Source organism: Eucalyptus grandis, chromosome 8, assembly GCF_016545825.1.
Source record: "Eucalyptus grandis isolate ANBG69807.140 chromosome 8, ASM1654582v1, whole genome shotgun sequence".
NCBI classification, from domain to species: domain Eukaryota; kingdom Viridiplantae; phylum Streptophyta; class Magnoliopsida; order Myrtales; family Myrtaceae; genus Eucalyptus; species Eucalyptus grandis.
In genome coordinates, this window is record NC_052619.1 from 46,868,308 (window position 1) to 46,886,975 (window position 18,668).

The 18,668-nt window shown below is 39.8% G+C and overlaps 2 protein-coding genes across 2 annotated transcripts; one reads left to right on the top strand and one right to left on the bottom strand.

Moving 5' to 3' along the window:
- The first annotated feature begins 2,416 nt into the window (after positions 1-2,416).
- LOC104417337 (EPIDERMAL PATTERNING FACTOR-like protein 5) lies at positions 2,417-3,631 on the top strand. Its single transcript, XM_010028635.3, has one exon. It carries the CDS (start codon positions 2,748-2,750, stop codon positions 3,123-3,125), a length of 378 nt encoding a protein of 125 aa, XP_010026937.3. The 5' UTR covers positions 2,417-2,747; the 3' UTR covers positions 3,126-3,631.
- An 8,668-nt stretch (positions 3,632-12,299) lies between these two features.
- LOC104414757 lies at positions 12,300-15,953 on the bottom strand. Its single transcript, XM_010025923.3, has 4 exons — positions 15,375-15,953; positions 14,575-14,725; positions 14,189-14,450; positions 12,300-12,745 (listed from the first exon to the last, which is right to left on the bottom strand). The coding sequence occupies exons 2-4, from the start codon at positions 14,580-14,582 to the stop codon at positions 12,614-12,616; spliced, it is 402 nt and encodes a 133-aa protein (XP_010024225.2). The 5' UTR covers positions 14,583-14,725; positions 15,375-15,953; the 3' UTR covers positions 12,300-12,613.
- Between the last annotated feature and the right edge of the window lie 2,715 nt (positions 15,954-18,668).

An 18,668-nucleotide genomic window follows, 5' to 3' on the forward strand; every position in this document is an offset into this window, starting at 1 on the left:
AAATTATTCTTGGTAATAGGTAGGAAAATATTCTTTTGTTATGTCTAGCAAACATAAAATAAGTGATCAAGTAGCTTTTCGAGTCCATGAGAATAAGAAAATTCTATCTCACGAATTGTGCTATATATTGCAGAAAATATTCATTGAAATTTCTTGATTTTGTGTCTAAAATTTTTTATTACAGTATAATCGAATCTTAAATTTGTCATGATAAGTATAATAATCACTTTTTTGATTTTCTCATGCATGATAATCACGATAGCTTTTTCTAGTTGTCGTGTTAGACATGTCTCGTCCACAAGAAATGCAAAGACGATTATTTCTCGAAAAATATATAAAGAGAGCTACTTGACACTTTACTAAATTTTATCAATTGTTTGCTCAATTTTTTTTTTATCAGTTGTACTTTTATTTTTTGGTTGAATCATCAGTTGTACTTTGAAAGTTTAAAATTTGCTATTTGATTTTTTTTTTCGATTGTAGTTACCTGAAGATATGGATTAGGGGTGTGCAAAAGAATCGGGATCTCGCCCGACCGCCCGGAACCGCCCCGCCCGTTCTTGAGGGAACCGGTCCGGTTCCCAGTTTATGGGCGGATCCGCCCGCCCGCCCACTTGGACCGGACCGGACCGGTTCCTTTTTTAATATTAAAAAAAAATTACTAAAACAAACCTAAATCTCATCTCACTTCTCTTCGTCTTCGGTTCTGCGGTTGCCCCTCTCTCTCTGTCTCTTCCTTGGTTCCTCTCACACTAAGCGAGGAAATGCCCGTGAAGACACCTATTAAAGTGCCACTACTAATGTCAGGAAATTGAATAGCTAGTGCTAGCCAATAGGTTGATGCAACCTGAAGCGCCACAAATGCTAACTGCGTCAATAAGCCAGAAAACAGAAGGGTTAATCCTTTCGACACCATTATGTAATCCTAGAACGGCTTCCACCCAGCATCACCAATCTCCTCTTCTTCTTCTGCAAGTTGCACTCCTGGTTTGGCCTTCTCAGATATCTCAACCTGCTTACTCTCTTTAGATTCCTTGTGCTTCACTAAAAAGGAATCTGCAGTTTCACCGAAGATTTCACCATTTGAAGGCCCAAATGTGGTTAAAACTTTGTGAGCATTCATAAGCTGTTCAAATGCTGTTCTTGCAATCAAGAGCTCCTGGTAGCTACCCGATTGGTTACTTGCAAGCAGGAAATGGGAGAATGTTGCATTCCATCTGTTCGCGTTTTCTTTTTTTATCTACGAGATACATTTATAGTTGCAACAAATGAATCTTTGTTCCACGTACTTAAATTTGATTTTTCTTTCTTTGGCTTGCTTTGATGTCATGTAGCCGTTCATGTTGAAAATCAAACTTGTTTTCAAGATCGGTTCCATGGAAACTGGACCGGACCGGCGGTCCGGTTCCTGGGTGGATCCATGCAACAAACAGGTGGATCCGGTTTTAATTTTTCGGAACCGGTCCTTAGCGGACGGTTCTCGGTTCTAGGTCGAGAATCGCCCGCTCGGACCATGCACACCCCTAATATGGATTTATTAATTCATGTAGTTCTTTCTATTTTTAAAGTGTCTAAAAAAATGTTATTTTTACTTTTAGTTAACTCAATTAGTGTCTAAAAATACTTGTTAACAAGATCCTTACTAATTTATTACTGTAGCATGCTATGGCAACCGAGATAGCATCCTTACAAGTAGATAAAGTTAACCTTTTTTTGTGTAAGTGCGCCTAAGTTGATTTTACAAATTATTCTTTGATTAAAAGGAATTTGCAATTCGTATATATTGATATTTTCCTTTGGAAAACATTTAAAACTTGTATGAGTTATAGGCATCGACAGCCCTGACACATATATTTATATATAATTTTTCAAAACTCTTTAAAATTTGATGAAATTATAAGTTTTGATGGAAAAGCAAAGAAGTAAAAATTTTACTTCTCAAGTGATAATTATTGTCAAGTGATAATTATTGTTGAAAAGGAAGATATTTTTCATCAATTCATAAACGAACGATATGAGTAATCTTTTTTCGGATTTTTTAAAATAAATTATTCATTTTTGGCGAATTAAACCCAGCAACGGAGACTAAGAGGGGGAGAAAAGAAGTTTTTTTTTCGGTCGGTGGGGGAGAAAAGAAGTTATCAACATAAAAAGGAAGGGAAAAGAGAAAACTAATAGAAGTTTATTTATTTATTTTTTAATTTGGTCCAAACTAATAGAATATTAGAGAGGTACAAAATGAAGAATAGGCACAAAAAAGAATGTGGGATGGGAATGGCACTATGAGTAAAATAAGGAAAAATCACCGAGGACAAGATTCAACCCAATCAATCAGGTCTCCCCGTAGGCCCCACTCGTCCAGCTATTATCATGGCATCCATCTTTTCAAAGATCACAACACAAGAATTAGAGATCTCTCTCTCTCTCTCTCTATCTAAATTTTTAGGGTCTTTTCTTCCTTCTCGTTTCTTGATCAGCATTTCTTTATATTATATGATATATTTCATCAGATCTTTTTGATGATGATGATGGTGGTGGTGCTGCGTCTCCTCTTCTTCTTCTTCCTGTCTTTGACTTCAATCCCCACAACACACAAGCGCACGCTCACCCTGCAATAGTACCACTTCCCCTCTCTCTTTCTCTCTCTTATTTACTTCAAGAACCTCCGACGGTCTCCTCCCTCCCTCCCCTCTCTCTCTCTCTCTCTCTCTCTCTCCGCCGCTTACCGGGGCACCTCTGCTCCGGCAATGAGCACGCCGCGCCACCGCCGGCATCCCTCGACGGCCGCCCTCACGGCCCTCGCCTTCCTGCTGTTCGCCTCCGCGTCCGCCGCCATCTCCGTCACGCGACAGGCCATGGCGGCGGCAAGGATCCCGGGCCGGCGCCGCCGGCGCGCCAGTAACCGCAAGATCGCCTACAATTCTTGGCCGCTGGCGGAGCCGCCGTCCCCGAGGCGGCTCCTGGCGGGGCCGGGGTCCTCGCCGCCGACGTGCAGGGGCAAATGCGGGCGGTGCTTGCCGTGCAAGGCGGAGCACGTGCCGATCCACCCCGGCCTGAGCCTGCCGCTCGAGTACTACCCCGAGGCCTGGCGCTGCAAGTGCGGGAACAAGCTCTTCAACCCTTGATCAGTTTCCCAAGAAAATCAAGAACAAGAAGAAGAAGAAGGAAGAAGATGACGAAGCCGATGGTGATGGTGATGATGATGTTGTGGAAAACAGACGATGTCGTCTCGATGTCCTCGTTCTTCTTCTGCTTCGGATTGCGATTTGGCGGTCAGTTTCTTTTTGGTCTCTTTTCTTGGGTTTCGCCCGCTTGTGTATAGGATGATGATTGATTTTTTTGGGGGATGGGGATGATTATGAGGAAAGCAAAGCTGGGGGTGTCGTTGGGATTATAGCTTATTTAGCTCTCTCACTCTCAGTCTCATGTGAAGCGGAGAGAGACTCTCTCAGTCTCTCTCTCAATCATAGTTTCTCTCTCTTTTGTTTCCTTTTGTTTCTTTTGTTTTTTTTTTTTTTTTTTTGGGTGGAGGTGGTTCTGACTTTACATTAAGATGGGGTGCGAGGTTATTATGGGGACAAGATGGGAAGCACACAGACATGTAGTTATAACATGAGCTTCTCTCTCCCCCTCTCTCTCATATATTCACTAATTTCTATATGGAAAACTATGGGAAGCTGTCATCTAAGATTTTCCTGTATATGCTATATTCCTTTCGTCTTCCTCACCTTCTTTCTTCTGATTGTTCTTACCGCCGAAATCCGCTGATGAGGAATGAAGTGTTAATCTACTTAGCATCTTCCAACCATTGTAATCTGAGTAAAGCTGATCAGTCTTTCGTGCTGCATATTTCTAAACCATCGACGACCATCATGATAACTCGGCTGCAAATTGGTTCCCCCTAACATTTCATGCTTCGGCATTAGCACACCATCGACTGCGTAAGCGCCATTTCTTTTTTCTTTTTCTTTTTTTTTCGCTTAACAGCGTGCATCAATTTGGATGTCGTGCGATAAGTTATATACTCTTGCGCAGAAAATTGTTTTTTTTCCTCCATAAATAGCACCTCTCTCTCTCTCTCTCTCTCTCTCTCTCTGTGGTTATGTGAGATGAGGGAGAGGGGAGAGATGGAAAAATGGAATATGAGAAAAAGCATGGAAACGGGAAGGGATTGGAGACTCTGGACGGGGGATGTCACTATGACTAAAGAATCGGAGAGGAGACCGTGTGAATGAACTGATCAGAGAGATGGGTTTCCATTTGACTTTGGATCTTGGAAGAACGATGGAGGAGAGCTTTTGAAAGTAAGCAGAGAGAGAGAGAGAGACGGAGAGAGGGTGTTTTGTTTCGGAATGTGTGGCGTTTTCTTTCCACTGTCGTTTATCTTTTATAATAATAATTTGTAGGAGAAGAGCCCTGTGCTTGGCCAATACGACAGCATTCATTTCTCTACGGACTTTGCCCTTTTCCTTTGCATCGTACCCTCTGAAACTTTCAGAACGGCTCCATTTCCAGATGTGCCCCTTTTGTTTTCAGATCTTTAATTTAGTTTTTGGTCAGATTTTCCCTTCTCTTTCCCCAGGACTTTTCATATGTCACTGTTCTCTAGGCGGTAGGTTTTCTGATAGATTGTGGCAGAAGCACTGCCAAGTGGAAAATGCAAACAGAAAAGAACTATCTACAAAAATGATCCCAAACTCCTAAAAGATGCCTATAGAGCTATCATTATCAAGCGCTTGAATTGCAGTAAATTTCACATTTGAATTACAGTGCCTGTTAACTCGTGCTTAGCCTTTCGATGTCGTGCCAGTGGGGAGGCGATTTGCGCAAGTGTGAAGAACTTGTCAGATTTTGAGTGCTCGGATTTCACATATTAAACAATAATTATAAGATTACCTACCAAAATATTTTTGAATTTGAAAAGGAAAGAGGAACCCTCACGGTCGGTGCAATTTTGGGTCATTGGAAGATTTGTAATTCAAGAACCGGAGGTCAACTGTTAGAATCCTACTAATTGTGTACAAATTTTTTAGGTCAAGACTATTTACATATATCAGCGGTCTAGATTTAACCGATTTAGGGAACATACGTGGTGTTCCATGAGCCTGTATAGCCGGATCTCTATGCTCACTCCCTTGATTCATAACATAAAAAATGAAAATAAACTCATTATTATGAAAATTGCTCTTTTAATTATATTATGAGAGAGAAAATAGAGATTTGGTTAGTGTGGACTCATATTCCTACACACCCTTCCCCCCTTCACTTTGCCTTAAACTTTTCCTTTGTAAAAGAGAACAGTCTTTTATTATGTAAATAGTCTTTAATTTTCGAATTATTTTCATCCTCCAATGGAAAAGAAATTAATAAAGATTTTAGATTCTTTAGAGTCTGCCTCTCAAATTTTTTTGAACTTCTATCCTTGTGGATAAACTCTTCTTAATTTGCCTCCCTCGAGATTATGGGAATGCTTTACTGTGTGCTTTACAAAATGCTAAGTCCAACCAAATGCTGACTTAATTTTCAGCACAAGACTTTTTACTCTACATTTGGTTCTTCAATTAGCAACATTTACCATCTTCCTCGACGCTTTACACTCATTAAATCCCAAACAATACCTATTTGTAACTTTAAGAGCATCATCTTATTAATACCAAATTTAAGAATTTTAAGAAAACTTACTTTCATCGATGAAGCCTGAAAGAAATCCCATGACGAGTAAATGGTGGTAGTCTCTCTCATTGAATGTGAACTTAAAATCGTCAAAAATGTTAGAAGTGATCACAAGAAAGTAATTAATTGTGAATTCTCTAACTCTAACATTAAACCCGTTGAAGCGGGTGAGTCAAGTTGGAAATGGTCTGACCAAATTGATCAATTTTCATGCAATTCAAATTTAGTGACTCATATTAGACTGAAATCATATTACTAAAGTACATCCATATTTAATCTAATCTAAGAAAACTCATCCTTGAATTAAGGTGAAGTGCAAAATCAAGTGAGGGTGAGAGAAGTGCGAAATTGAGTGAGGATGAGAGAGTGAAGAGAGAGTAATGAATGTGACTTTGGTCTAAGTAAGTTTTGAACCATTTAACACCGATATTATTTTGGATTTTACCAATTTAAACCCGTTTATACTTATTTACTGAATATAACGAACAAGTATAAGAATCTAGCTCATTAAATATAGGTTAAGAAATTAGCCTATAACCGTTTATTTGACATGAATGAATAGAGAAGGTAGATTTAATACGGCGCCCAAAGATTAGTTTCTATACCTAGTCGCTAAAAAAAAACCTCCTCCTCGGTCCGTAGGGGACTCGAACACTGTCCTTATGACACGAACTGGAAGAACGACCGAGAAGGAAGCTTGCTAGGAATTGATAGAGCAGCAGTCACGCATTTGATTATATTAGATGTCTTCTTTAGAAAAAGAAAGTCATTCCACCAGAGTTATTAAAAAACTATAATCACTTCTGATGCAATCGAAAACGAAAATTTATGGTTTTCACTGAGTCGCCTTATGCGCGCTTAAGATGTAATCAACGTTGTGGAATCAAAACACATTCTATCCGAAATAACTCGGAACTTCAGTACCTTACGAAGGCGCGTTATAAAACCCTAACCCCTCTCTACCTGTATATTTTCCCAAACGTCGCGGTTCAAGTCAAGAAACAGAAGTCAACGGAGGGGTCGTCGTGGCCATTCCTCTCCCACTTCTCTCCATGGAAATCTGTATAAAAATCCTGAAAAGCTTTCCGCACGGGACAGTAGACGAAGGAGGAGGACCCTCTGTCTTGCTTCTGTCTACTTGCATGTATAATGTTTTCATAGCAAAGTAACCGTGAGAGAGAGAGAGAAACCTACAGTTCTGCGGATCCATGTGGCAGTGTTCTTTTCCATTAAATGAGGTCGCAGGACTGTACGTACGCAAGAGAAGCCCCCACATTCACATCCACATACTCCCGTTCCTTCGACGTCGAAGCAGGGCGATATCATAAATTTATCGTTCACGGATATTTTGCGCAGAGAGTTTTACCTCTCCAAAGATAAATTACCCCGCATCGCCCCCCGTCGCGACCGATGCAGCCGTCCTTCACCTGACCTGACATTTTCATTACTCCAAGAAACCAAGACAACGTTTTCATATTTTGACCGAGGAATGATGGACTTTTTTTACAGTTTTCTTTCTTTTACTTACTTTCATCTTTCGAGGTTAAAAAAATGATTGATTTTCCTGGATCAGGCGAGACAGATTGACCGAGGGGTGAGCTGGTCGGGCCGGTGGATTCTGCATCTTCATTTTTAAGGAAAGAGAAATAAAAAAGAAAGAAGAAGGGGGGTCTGGTCATCTCATCTGCCCCCACCTCCTCCTTCCCTAACTTGGATTTTCATGAAGAGGGAAATTAGAGAGAGAGAGAGAAAAGAAAGGGAAAAAGAAAAAGTGGGTTTCGAAGTGATCTTTGATTTGACGTAGTTGTTGGGTTTGCTGGCTACTAGGTGGTATGGTCGATATTTCTCGAGATCTCTTCCCCTCTTCTTGCTTCCACCCCCTCAACCCTAAATCAAATCCTTACTTTCGCAGTTGCCTCTTTCTCGCGCATTATTGATCTCTCCTTTTCAGCTTTGAGCCTTTGGGGAAAGTGGTACCTAACATGTACCTTACCTACATAGGGTTTCGATTTGATGTAAAGGGCTTATGCTAAAAACGACGTACGTTTTACCAACTTATCAAAAGATGTGAAATTCTTGATCGGGTGTGGGGAATAAACCGGCAGTTCTTGCCCCTGCTGCCGATGGTGAGGTGATGAGTTGCGCAGCATTGCATTTATTGTACATGCAGTTCTCTCGATTTGCGCTGATAAATTTCATGCTTGAGTTATAACAAGGGTTAATACCCTGAAAAATCCCGAATCGGTACACTTGTGACAAATTTATTCTCAAACTATTTTTTTGATCATGAAAAATTCCAAACTGGTACACCTATGACAAATTTACCCCGACTGACCATAAAAAACCCTAAATTGGTACATCTATGACAAATTTACCCTAAACTAATTTATTCGACCGCAAAAAACCCCAAATTGATAAATTTGTGACAAATATACTATTCGCTAAATTGAATTAATACCACAAAAAAATTATAAAAATTGTAAATTTTGACAAACATATCGTAAAATCCAAAATTAGTATACTAGTCAATTATCACGTGTCATTTAACTTAATAATTTGATAATAAAATTTAACAAAAACTAACAGAGGGTAAATTTGTCACAAGTATACTAGTTTGGGGTAAATTTGTCAAAGGTATACCAGTTTGAGGTTTTTGGTGGTCAAAAAAATAGTTTGGGGTAAATTTGTCACAAGTGTACCAGTTTGGGGTTTTTGGTATTAACTCTTATAACAATGATTGCTCTTGCTGATTTTGAAGGATATTAGTGAGCTCATTTGGAGGAAAATAGATAGGTAGGGGGAAAGAATATAAATGAAAATGCTGATAAAGATGAAAAGAAAAAGAAAAAAGGACAAACATTGACAAAAAAAGGAGAAGATGCCGGATACATGCCTAAGTTTCTTTTTTCTTTTTCTAAATAACAAATACATCTCTATTTTTATAAACACAAACTCACGTACCTCAATTTAGCAAAATTATGCGCTTATTTGCAAGATTTCCATTCGTTGTTTCCCTAAAAAATGACCCTTCTTTTTCTCCACTGGCTATGACATCCTTGGGACGAAGTCTCTCCTGGCATGGCAACCTCAATTTGAGGTTGCCCATGGTGTTGCGACCTCGATCTCCGGTTGTGACGTCCCGTGGCAACCTCGACTTGAGGTCGCGACGGCCAAGGCTATGAGAAGGAGAACATCGGCGAATTTGAGAGCATTATAAGAGAGAAGATTTGACCTGAGGGACGAAGAGAGGGAAAGGGGGCTGTGATGATGTCCGCGGCATCGGCTAGGCCGTTTGAATTGGCGGAGGTAGTGGCCGATGGTGGGGGAAGGTTGCGGTTGAGAAGGTTGGGAGTTTGAGCATGTATGAGGCTATGGTTTTCAGAATGGTTACACGAGGAAGGATAATTAGGTCTTTTAGCGGAATAGAGATATAGAGTAAAATTGTAAACATGGACATGTTTTTGTCAAGGATAAAAATCGAGACATGTTTCCTTTTTTTGTATTTCTCCGAAAATAATCTACAATAAGATGAGCACCATCATAAAGAAAATATAAATTAAATGATGATCATCTAGACCATGTTAGCAATGCCAATCTTTCTTACCAAAGTTCCTTAGGAACATTTAAATACATGATATTCATGCATAGTATGATTCATTTGTCTAAACAATCCCCAAGGTTTTGTCAAATCACTTACCCAAAAGTAATCTCTTTGACATTTCTTATCATACATCGTCATCCTTCTATGTATCGAATAATCATTCGACTCTGGACAAAAATGCACGCAATCATTGAATTATTGTGTAACATGCACGATTGCAGCGACAAAGTCGAGATGAAATTTCCCGTGAACTAGTTAGTAGAAAATTCAAATTTTCCTCAAAGAGATTGATTTTTGTGTCACAAAAAATAATTCAATAACAAAAAGAACAGAAACAATAGAGCAAAGACATAGGGAGCCACCTCCCGACCTAAGCACCACGGTGCATGGTTGGCATGAAAAATAAATCTGGTGCATCACTAGAAGCAATATTAAATTAAAACAGTGCTATAAAAAGTGGAATCTATGTCACCATTTGTTTCCAAAAAAAAAAAAAAAAAAAAAGATGTGAAAACACAAACATCTTGTCGAATAAACATGTGTTTTTATTAAAAAAATCCCAGGAATTAAAATCTCCAGAAAAGAAAAAGAAAAAGAAAAGAAAAAGAAAATAGGGAGTGGTTTTTTCGTGACAGTCTGGTGAAAGTGTTTCCAACTAGCAAATGTTTTGTTGACAGGCCCCCCACCCTTTGTTTCATGTGAAAACATGTCCCATGAACTGGAATGGACATGGCCAGGCGGACGGTCACATGATTCTCAAAAAGGGCACGAAAGCTTCCTCTCGTGGTGTCCCTCCCTTCCTCCATTGTCGAGAATCCAATCGAGAAACTACCTACAGGGGACATTATGACCCTCCTTCTATTTTTTTTTTTTTGGACTCTGTTTGGAACATGCATGAAATTAGGCATGCGACGAAAATTCGAGTGGAAAATCTTGAAAATTGTTACAAAACTAAAGGGAGGGAAGACTTAAAATTTCGAATGTTTTAAAGTTCTTCACACGTAAAAGTAGATGCCATATTGGTCACCATTGAAAGTAGATGCTCTATCAAGATTCTAACGACATAAATAACCTACTATAACAAAATACGACATACAAGACTCACTGTCTAATCACTGTACAAACACTGTATGATCATAAGCAACTTTAACCATTCACCTTCTTGGCTTTTGCTCTCCCACTTGAAGGTGGAATATCATATTATGCCCTTAATAATTCTAGAAGAAATACCCTTCTCTATCACCTATTTTAGTAAGAGAGACCTCCCCCCTCCCCCGAAAGCAAATGATCTGTTAATCACCATTGAAAGGAAATGCTCTATTAGAACTGTAGTGGCACGAATAACCTACTCTAGCAGAACATGATAGACAAGAAACACAGTTCAATCCTCGTGCGAACGCTGAATAATCACGAGGGACCTTGGCCATTCACCCTATAAAATAACTCTCGGTTCTCGCTCTGTCACTTCAAGGCAGAACATCATATAATACCCTTTATAATTTGTATAAGAGAAACCCTTCTCTCCGGACTTGTGTCTCCTGTTCCGACAAGGGAAACTTTTCCTCTCTCTTTATATATTATATAATATATGTATAGGGAAAGAATTATTTGCCTGTAGATTAAGTATGGGTTTGATAATGGAGGATAGCATGGGCATCCTTGTAGTCTCGGTTGGGACGTTTGGAATCTGGAAAATGTCAGCAAAGGTGCAAAAATAATTGAGGACTGCAAATCGCTGCCGATGATGAGGAGCACGTAGATTTTTTGTACCCTTCGCGCTTATATGCTAGCCTTTAGAGCAGCAGACACAAACCATGCCACCGTCGCTAATGGAGTTTCAGAGATCTAGCATGATCAATTACAGAACATCATCATGCACAAAAGCAAGACCAGTCCTCCCTGTGATCTTTCATTGCACCCGAAACACGATCCTTCAAATTTCATCCCTGCATTCTCGAGCCGCAAATTTGTTCTCATCCGTCATGGCATTCTGCAAGAGCTCTTCCAAGCCTTATCGACCGTATTTTGGTTTTCTCATTTGTTATTGATTCAATCGAGGGTAGAATCGCTGCTCATCTATTCTAGGCCGCCTTGCTCCCGCAAACCGGAGATTTCGAGTTCAGGAATGTTTAATTGCATTAGTTTCACTTAATGCCGGTTACCGGTTCCTTTTCTTATTTATTATTAGGTTATGTAATGTGGTCCTTTTTCATATTATTCCTAAACAAGTAAATGAAAGAATCGACGCAACCACTTCGAGGCCGCCAGCACGGCCCTCCAATAGCCACCGATTGGATTACTAAAAGGTATGGAAACATGGTCAAATCAGGATTCAAATGAATGAAACGAATCGAAGCAAATATAACTGCAGACTATGTGCTTCCCCCAATGATCGCATCAAGACAGATTCTACACATCAAGTCTTATCCGGATCGGGAAACGTCTAATCTGTCATGATGTTTTCTGATGGGTTTCACAATATTGTCGAGGCATAAGCATACCGAACAAATGGCAAGAATCGTTTGGTGGGCTCACATCGTACATTTACAGCCCAACTTTATGAAGTGCGTGATCCCCTCATGTCCCTAGCATCTCCTTCTTAGTTCTATATTGCTTTCCTAAGGGAAAATTGTCTTAATATTATTTAAAAATTCTTAAATCTATTATAAAATGACCAATTTATTATTAAACCTTTTCAATTTTGATAAAAAATAACTAACCTGACAATCTATTCAGCACCAATATTTTTTACTATTCAGCACCGATATTTTTTACGTAGTTGTATGGACAAATTTTAATCGATATTGACAGGGATAAATTTTGCTAATTTTAAAAAAAATATAACTGGCAAATTGTAAAGAAGCTTAAGACTAAATTATCACAATTAAAAGATTTAGTATTTAGGATCGAATTGATTTAGGATTTAAGATCGAATTGATTGCTATATAATAAGTTTAGGACTTTCTGAAAAATTATCCTGCTTTCCTAACATTACTGTTTTCCTTGTGCAAATAGTCCCACAATATGACTAGGCATGGAATATGCAATTCCCACTATATACTCAACATGCTAATGAACAAGTTTGACCAGTGTCGTGAAAAAAGTGCCAATACAGTCCCAAAAAACCGAACATAGGAGAAAAAGAGAGAGAGTTAATGGCAGTACAAAGCTAAAGTTAGGTTCAGCTCGTCTCCAAATGAAGAAAGTAAGATGTGATGTGGATTTTTTTGTCAAGGGTAGACGAATTCTACTCCTAATTTTCTTTAAAATGCAGTAAGGCCTTTTGGGCAAAAAAATTTAGGTGATCAGCATCGTGCATCTTCGCGGTCCTTTCAAGCATCAAACATCATTTGCCTGAGGAAGACCCTCTTCGGACCGCGGTTCCTCTGGAGGTGGCGATACCTCGGTCACTATGTCCGCAAGATCTTGGGCTCCTTCTTCTCCCAATCGGGCATCGCATTTCTCAACAATCTGAAAATAGCAGCACATACATTATGAGTGATAAACCCACATAATCACACCAACGTTCAGAGTAAAAAGGAACTGCCCAAAGGGCTCGAATCCAAGAAAGAATGGACAACTTGCAGCAACAAAACCTCAATTATAAGTTGATCCACCGTACAGTTTAAATGGCAACCATATTCGCATGCCCGGAAATCTTTCTATCATCTTTATTTTTTATAAAGAGAAACACCACTGGGAGACATACACATGTAAATACTGATCCAAGCTCGATATCTACAATTCTATGTACTACGTGCTGTCACCCATATTTGTCTTAAGAAGCCTAACAACAGCTAGAACCAGTATTTAGTCATCATGCAATCTAAGTTAGGTAGTCTGGAGGCATATATGAGCATTTAAGAGAGTTACTTCTTCTCTGCGAGCATGTATGTAAGTGTATGACCATGCACGCTAAGCCTATAAGAAAAAAGTGGTCCCTTATGCATGCATGCACGTTTTCATCATAGCAGTCCAATATGCTCTTCCACTACACTACACAATTTTGTTACAGAAGGCCCAATTAATCAACGCATTCCATATCACTGAACCGTATTCTCAGATAAAATACTCAGTTCCCCAAAAACGGCTTTCTGAAGTTTGGCTTTGAAGTGAAGGTATTATTCCGCTCAGGCACACTGCATTTTTCAATAAGATTATTTTGAAAGAGCACTAAGGGAGCACGATTTACCAATAACCTAGAAAAGAAGAGCCCAAAATAAGTTCACACAACACCATCCTGATCATTCCTGCCAAGTTTCTTGTACAGGGCCAGAGCGTCCCACAAAAGAAGACCTAAAAGTATCTTGGTGCAACAAAGTGATTCTCAACTATTACCATATCCAAATTACTTCAAGGTAAAGGTTTATAGATATAATAAGTTGATCCTGTTTTGTACAAGAAGCTTTCATACTTTAAAAATGAGCAACATTATCAAGGATCCATTGCATCATGCCAGGCACTAACTCTTCAGCAGAGTTATATTCAGATCCTAATTATATTCAAATTGTCTGATATATCTACAATAGTTAAGAAAGTGTGCAAAGAATAGTGCAAAGATGATCCTAGTTCTCCATAAAGATTCTTTTTGATGACATTGCTCTTGATATAAGGGAAAAGTACAAATTTAAATAACTCAGTATTACAGATAATTTTCTGTGCCAATTCAACACCAAACTCTCTTCCAACTTATGCTTGAGGAGATGATACTCCTTTCAGGGACAATCCACAATACATTAGGCATCTCATAGAAGCACAGGGAACTTGAAATCAGTAAGCATAAGAATAGTTCAGCCAGTTGATATTAATATTGACCTCTTAACTTCAAATGACTATCTAAAAATCAAATCATTGACTACAAGATAAAGACTGGTAAAGATGAAAAGGACCGGAAACATATTGAATAAGACTCACCGTATAAATACCAACAGCTGAAGTTGGTCTAAGGTTGATAATGTTAAGCACCTCCGCTTTTGCAAGGTCATACTTTTTCACCTTCCCCAAAAGGTCAGAAACACTCTCTTTTGTTTGCTTGTCCACAGCGGTGTTGACTAAGTACTGGAAAACTTTGTATTCTGATGGTGCAACTGTTGCAGCCACTTCCTTTGAAGCGCCTCTAGACTGTAAGAAACTCAGGACCTCAAAGTTTGTTAGAGCACCATCATTGGCATTCTTTCTGCAAAATGCATAAAAGAAAAACATCAATCTAGAAATGTAAATTGGAAAACAAGAATGAGCAACAAAAAAGAAAAAAAAAGAAAGGAAAAGGGGCACATCAACAGAGCATGGCAAGTACATACATCTTCATTTCCAATAAAATCAGATGCCAAAGAGTAACCTCCAGGGAAATTCTTTCAATTAGCAGAGTCGCCTTAAACCGCTATGAGTCTCACTCCACTTTTATCAGCAGAGCCACAATATAATCAGAGGAATGATCAATCAGTGCATGCCCTGCACACACCAGACATAGGATTAAAGTCGATAATCATTCTCAATCAGTGCAAAGGGAGTACGCCACGGAACTGCATTTAGGCTTTTAGCTAATGGACACTCCAAGCAAAATGTCTTGCATGCATTACCTACACACCTTGGGATTCACATTGAATTTCACAAATGGAACCAGATTCATCTACCACTTAAGCAGTAAACTCAACACAATATCAGAACACAAGGTTGCTCAATTGATCGATGAATTTGAACTTTCACACTAGACGGATCATCCATGGTCTGCAATATTGGCTACGAATCCTCCAACAGTATTAAGAACATAAGCATATCATGCCTCTATCGATGGGCTTGAATTTCTAGAAAAGCATTCGACCTTTCCCTGAACAATTAGATGCTCCATCGGACCCTACAAACAGCGGAGACGGTTACCCCTAAGGAGAAGAAACGACCAGCCTCGAAAGCAGAGAAACTTCAGGAATTTCATCGAACAGTCGGCACGCCAACTCAAAAGACGCGCTTAAATATTCATGGGTATCTACTGGGCATCACTCTTCCTCGCGTCGAGTCGCATTAAGCTCGCTCCCTCCCCAAGAAAAGCACAGAAAGAGAGAGAGAGAGAGAGAGAGAGAAAGAGGGGCTACGGAATCTGGACCTGAAATCGTCGAGCTCGGTGGGGGGAGAAACGGCCTTTCAGACCCAAGCAGGAACCGCTCGATCGGGCGTCTCCGATGATCGCGACGCCACTGACTTCACCGAAGACTCGGCAGGACTTTCGAAAGCAGGAAATCGCCAAATGGTCGACGAGGGAAACGTCGGTCGCAAGATACCCAGAGGCAGAGAGAGAATTGCGAGGGAGAAATCCTTAGCAGTACCCTCTTTCGACCCGCCCGGCCCGGCCCGGCCCAGTTCCCGGGCTTATCCGACACCCACCGCACTCTCTCTCTTCCACGAACAACCCAGGCGCGAACAGAGCGCGTCCCCGCGCGATCGCCGGGCCGCCGCCGCCCGATCACCCCCGCCGCGCCGCCCAGTGGCTCGTCTCTCTCTCTCCCTCTCTCCCGCCCTCCGTGCACGGCGGCTCGTCCGCGACTCACCCACTCTCGCGACCCCTCGATCGGGTCTCGCTCGCGGGCGTCTACCCCTTCTCGGGGCGGGCGACTACCCCTATCGGGGTCGCGAGCACCGGGTGAGCCCCGTCCGAGCCGCCGTGCACGGAGGAGGGAGATGGAGATAGACAGGAGGGGGGCGGGGTATTTAAGGCCCCCCGGAGCTGAGAGCGCTCGATCGGGTGAATCCCGCGAAAGAGGATGGGCAATTTGGTCATTCCGCGGCGACGTAGCGTGAGTTTCGGGGCAACCTTGTCTGGCGGCCCGGTCGAACCGTCGGACCCGATTCGACCGGCATTGTAACTTGGAAGGAAAGAATTTTGCAGTTTCCATCACGCGGGTCCTACTTCTCTCTGCTTGCGCTTGAAGCTATCTCGGAGGGGCTCTATGGAACGCACCGTGAGACACGAATATAGTTTTGCAATAGCAGCTCCGATCTTGAGTCACTTTTTCATCGGTTGTTTGCATAGATTGTTATATGATTCCTACCTTGATATCATCAGGAGTCGATTTACAAGTTAATGCACAAATGCACTTGTACTTATTGAGTTCCTTTCTCCAGCTAGAGATATGATAAAGAATTTTACATTCTTGACCATTGGTTATGTACTTGTGAATGAGGCAATCTTTTCAGGAGTGCGTAGATGGTATGGCTTTTTTCAGACGATTTCCTGTGTAATTGATGCCTTCCCTAGCAGCGTGTGACTCCCTATTGGAATTTAGTTTACCTGCAGAAAACGCAATCCTGTCTGTGAAGGTTGCTGCTCTTACTCTTTTATGGGAGGACATTAAGACTCAAATTGAAGGAAAAGTAATTCCTACAACTACGACACTGAACAGAACCTAGGAAACTTTTGAAAGAGCAAAGGAGTAGGCAACAAACTCGCATTAAAATCTCGTCGACACTTAGGCTGGTGTTAGCAGATCCTCCTCTTTGCAACTCCACTTGCGTATGTATGTGCTCACTGAACCCACCATCTTGTAATGCACCGTCATCCGGTAAAGTTTGTGGGATCATCATCATCTATTTTAAAGCTTAATCTGTTACAAAAAGGGGTGATTTACTTATTTGAATAATTTAACAAAATTGGTTAAAAAGGTATCTCTCTTAAAGGGATGTCAAAATTAGTCTATGTATAATTCACTCCAATAAATTATCCAATTATAGTACCCTTCGAGTTCTAATCCCCAAATTTGCTTAACACCATATTGCTATTGAAGAAAATTCCCTAATAGATTTTGAAGATCGACAAAATTTTTCTTAATTGTCTTTTGATTTTAATAATAAGTTTTTCGAGATGAAAACTCTGATGTGCATCATCAAACATTATTTATTAGACTCAAGGATGTAGTGGAGACTTTATTCTTAATATTCAATCTCAATGAAATAAGAACATTGATCCGACTATGAATCATTGTGCTAATGACTAGAAGATTGACATGGATTCCTTATAAATATTGATTGTTTGAAAGGAAAATATTGAATAAAATCTTACTTATTTGGAACTTCTCAATCTATCAACGAAACGATCAATTGAAGACGGACTATTTCCTAAAGGAAGGACTCAACTTATGGAAACCTATATGTTGTATGGGCAATAGATCCTTTTGGAGAATTTTATTCTTGACAATCTAGAAGCAATAAGATCTTCCTCAACATTCAAGTCTAATAGGTTGATTGGATGAATGATCCTTAGAGCTTGAGTCCAATGGTCAACTTGGAGAACGAGAAGTATTAAAGGAAGTAGTAATGCTGAAGGATTCAAGAAGAGAATTGAAGTTTTGAATTCCGCAGTTCAACAAAGTCTTATCCTTAATACATTCATCTTTTCGTGAGCTATGCATTGTAATCTTTTAGAGGTCGTCGGTGTGAGATCAGTCCTTCACACAAGCTTTAGTAGTGAATACTTAGTCTTTGTAACCTCTGATTAATTCATCTTAGTAGAATCTAACCGATGGGCTGTCAACGCAGAAGAGTGGATGTAGACTTGTCAAAGCTAAATCACTATAAATTTGTTGTGTGCAATTTTTCTATCCCTCTATCTCTTATTTATATTCTGTGATAGATTGTTGCACATTGGTAAGATTTGAGCATTGCATAGCTTATCTTCAGACATTGTCTTGTCACAATAATCTTAATTTTGTTTCAATTCCACATTGTGACCTATTCACCCCCTTTAGGTGATAGATCTATCTTTACAATTGGTATTAGAGCTTAGTTGCTCATTATTTTTGAAGCGTTACTTTTGAGCTAACAATCTTTCAATGGTTAGCAATATTGCACTAGGACTTTTGGAAGGATAGAGCAACATAAGGCCTCCATACTTTGATAACTAAGACTATAATATCTAGAAAAACAAGATGAAAGCATTCATTAGATTCAATGATCCCTTATAATGGGACATAATTCTGAAAGGGATAAGGCTTGAAGCCTTATAATCCAAAAAGGAAACAATAGTAAAAAGTTGGAAATTGAAACTCTGTTTGATGAGGATATAACTAAAAGAGAAGCATTAGATGCTAATTCAGTTTACTCTTTATACTGCAGTCTATCTCATATAGAGTATAGTTGCATTTCTTCATGTTGAACAGTTAAGGAAGTTTGAGACAAGTTGCACGTCATATATGAAGGAACTGATTGAGTCAAGGGGACAAAGATAAACATTTTCCTAGCGCAGTACGAATTTTTCAAAGTGAAACTAGATGAATTGGTTTCTAACATGTTCAGTAAATTCATTGAGATTGTTAGTGGCTTGGCACATTAGGGACAACCAGTACTAGATTCCATGAAAGTAAACAAAATCCTTTATGGGTTGTCTAAGAAATGGAATAATATCAAA

What these genes read in the sequence shown, in the direction of transcription:
- LOC104414757 (XM_010025923.3), bottom strand. An exon ending in CAGCTGTTGGTATTTATACG is followed by an intron (nt 12,746 to 14,188) that starts GTGAGTCTTATT and finishes TGCTATTTTCAG; the next exon opens with ATTGTTGAGAAATGCGATGC.
- LOC104417337 (XM_010028635.3), top strand. Translation starts at nt 2,748, where the DNA reads ATGAGCACGCCGCGCCACCGCCGGCATCCCTCGACGGCCGCCCTCACG.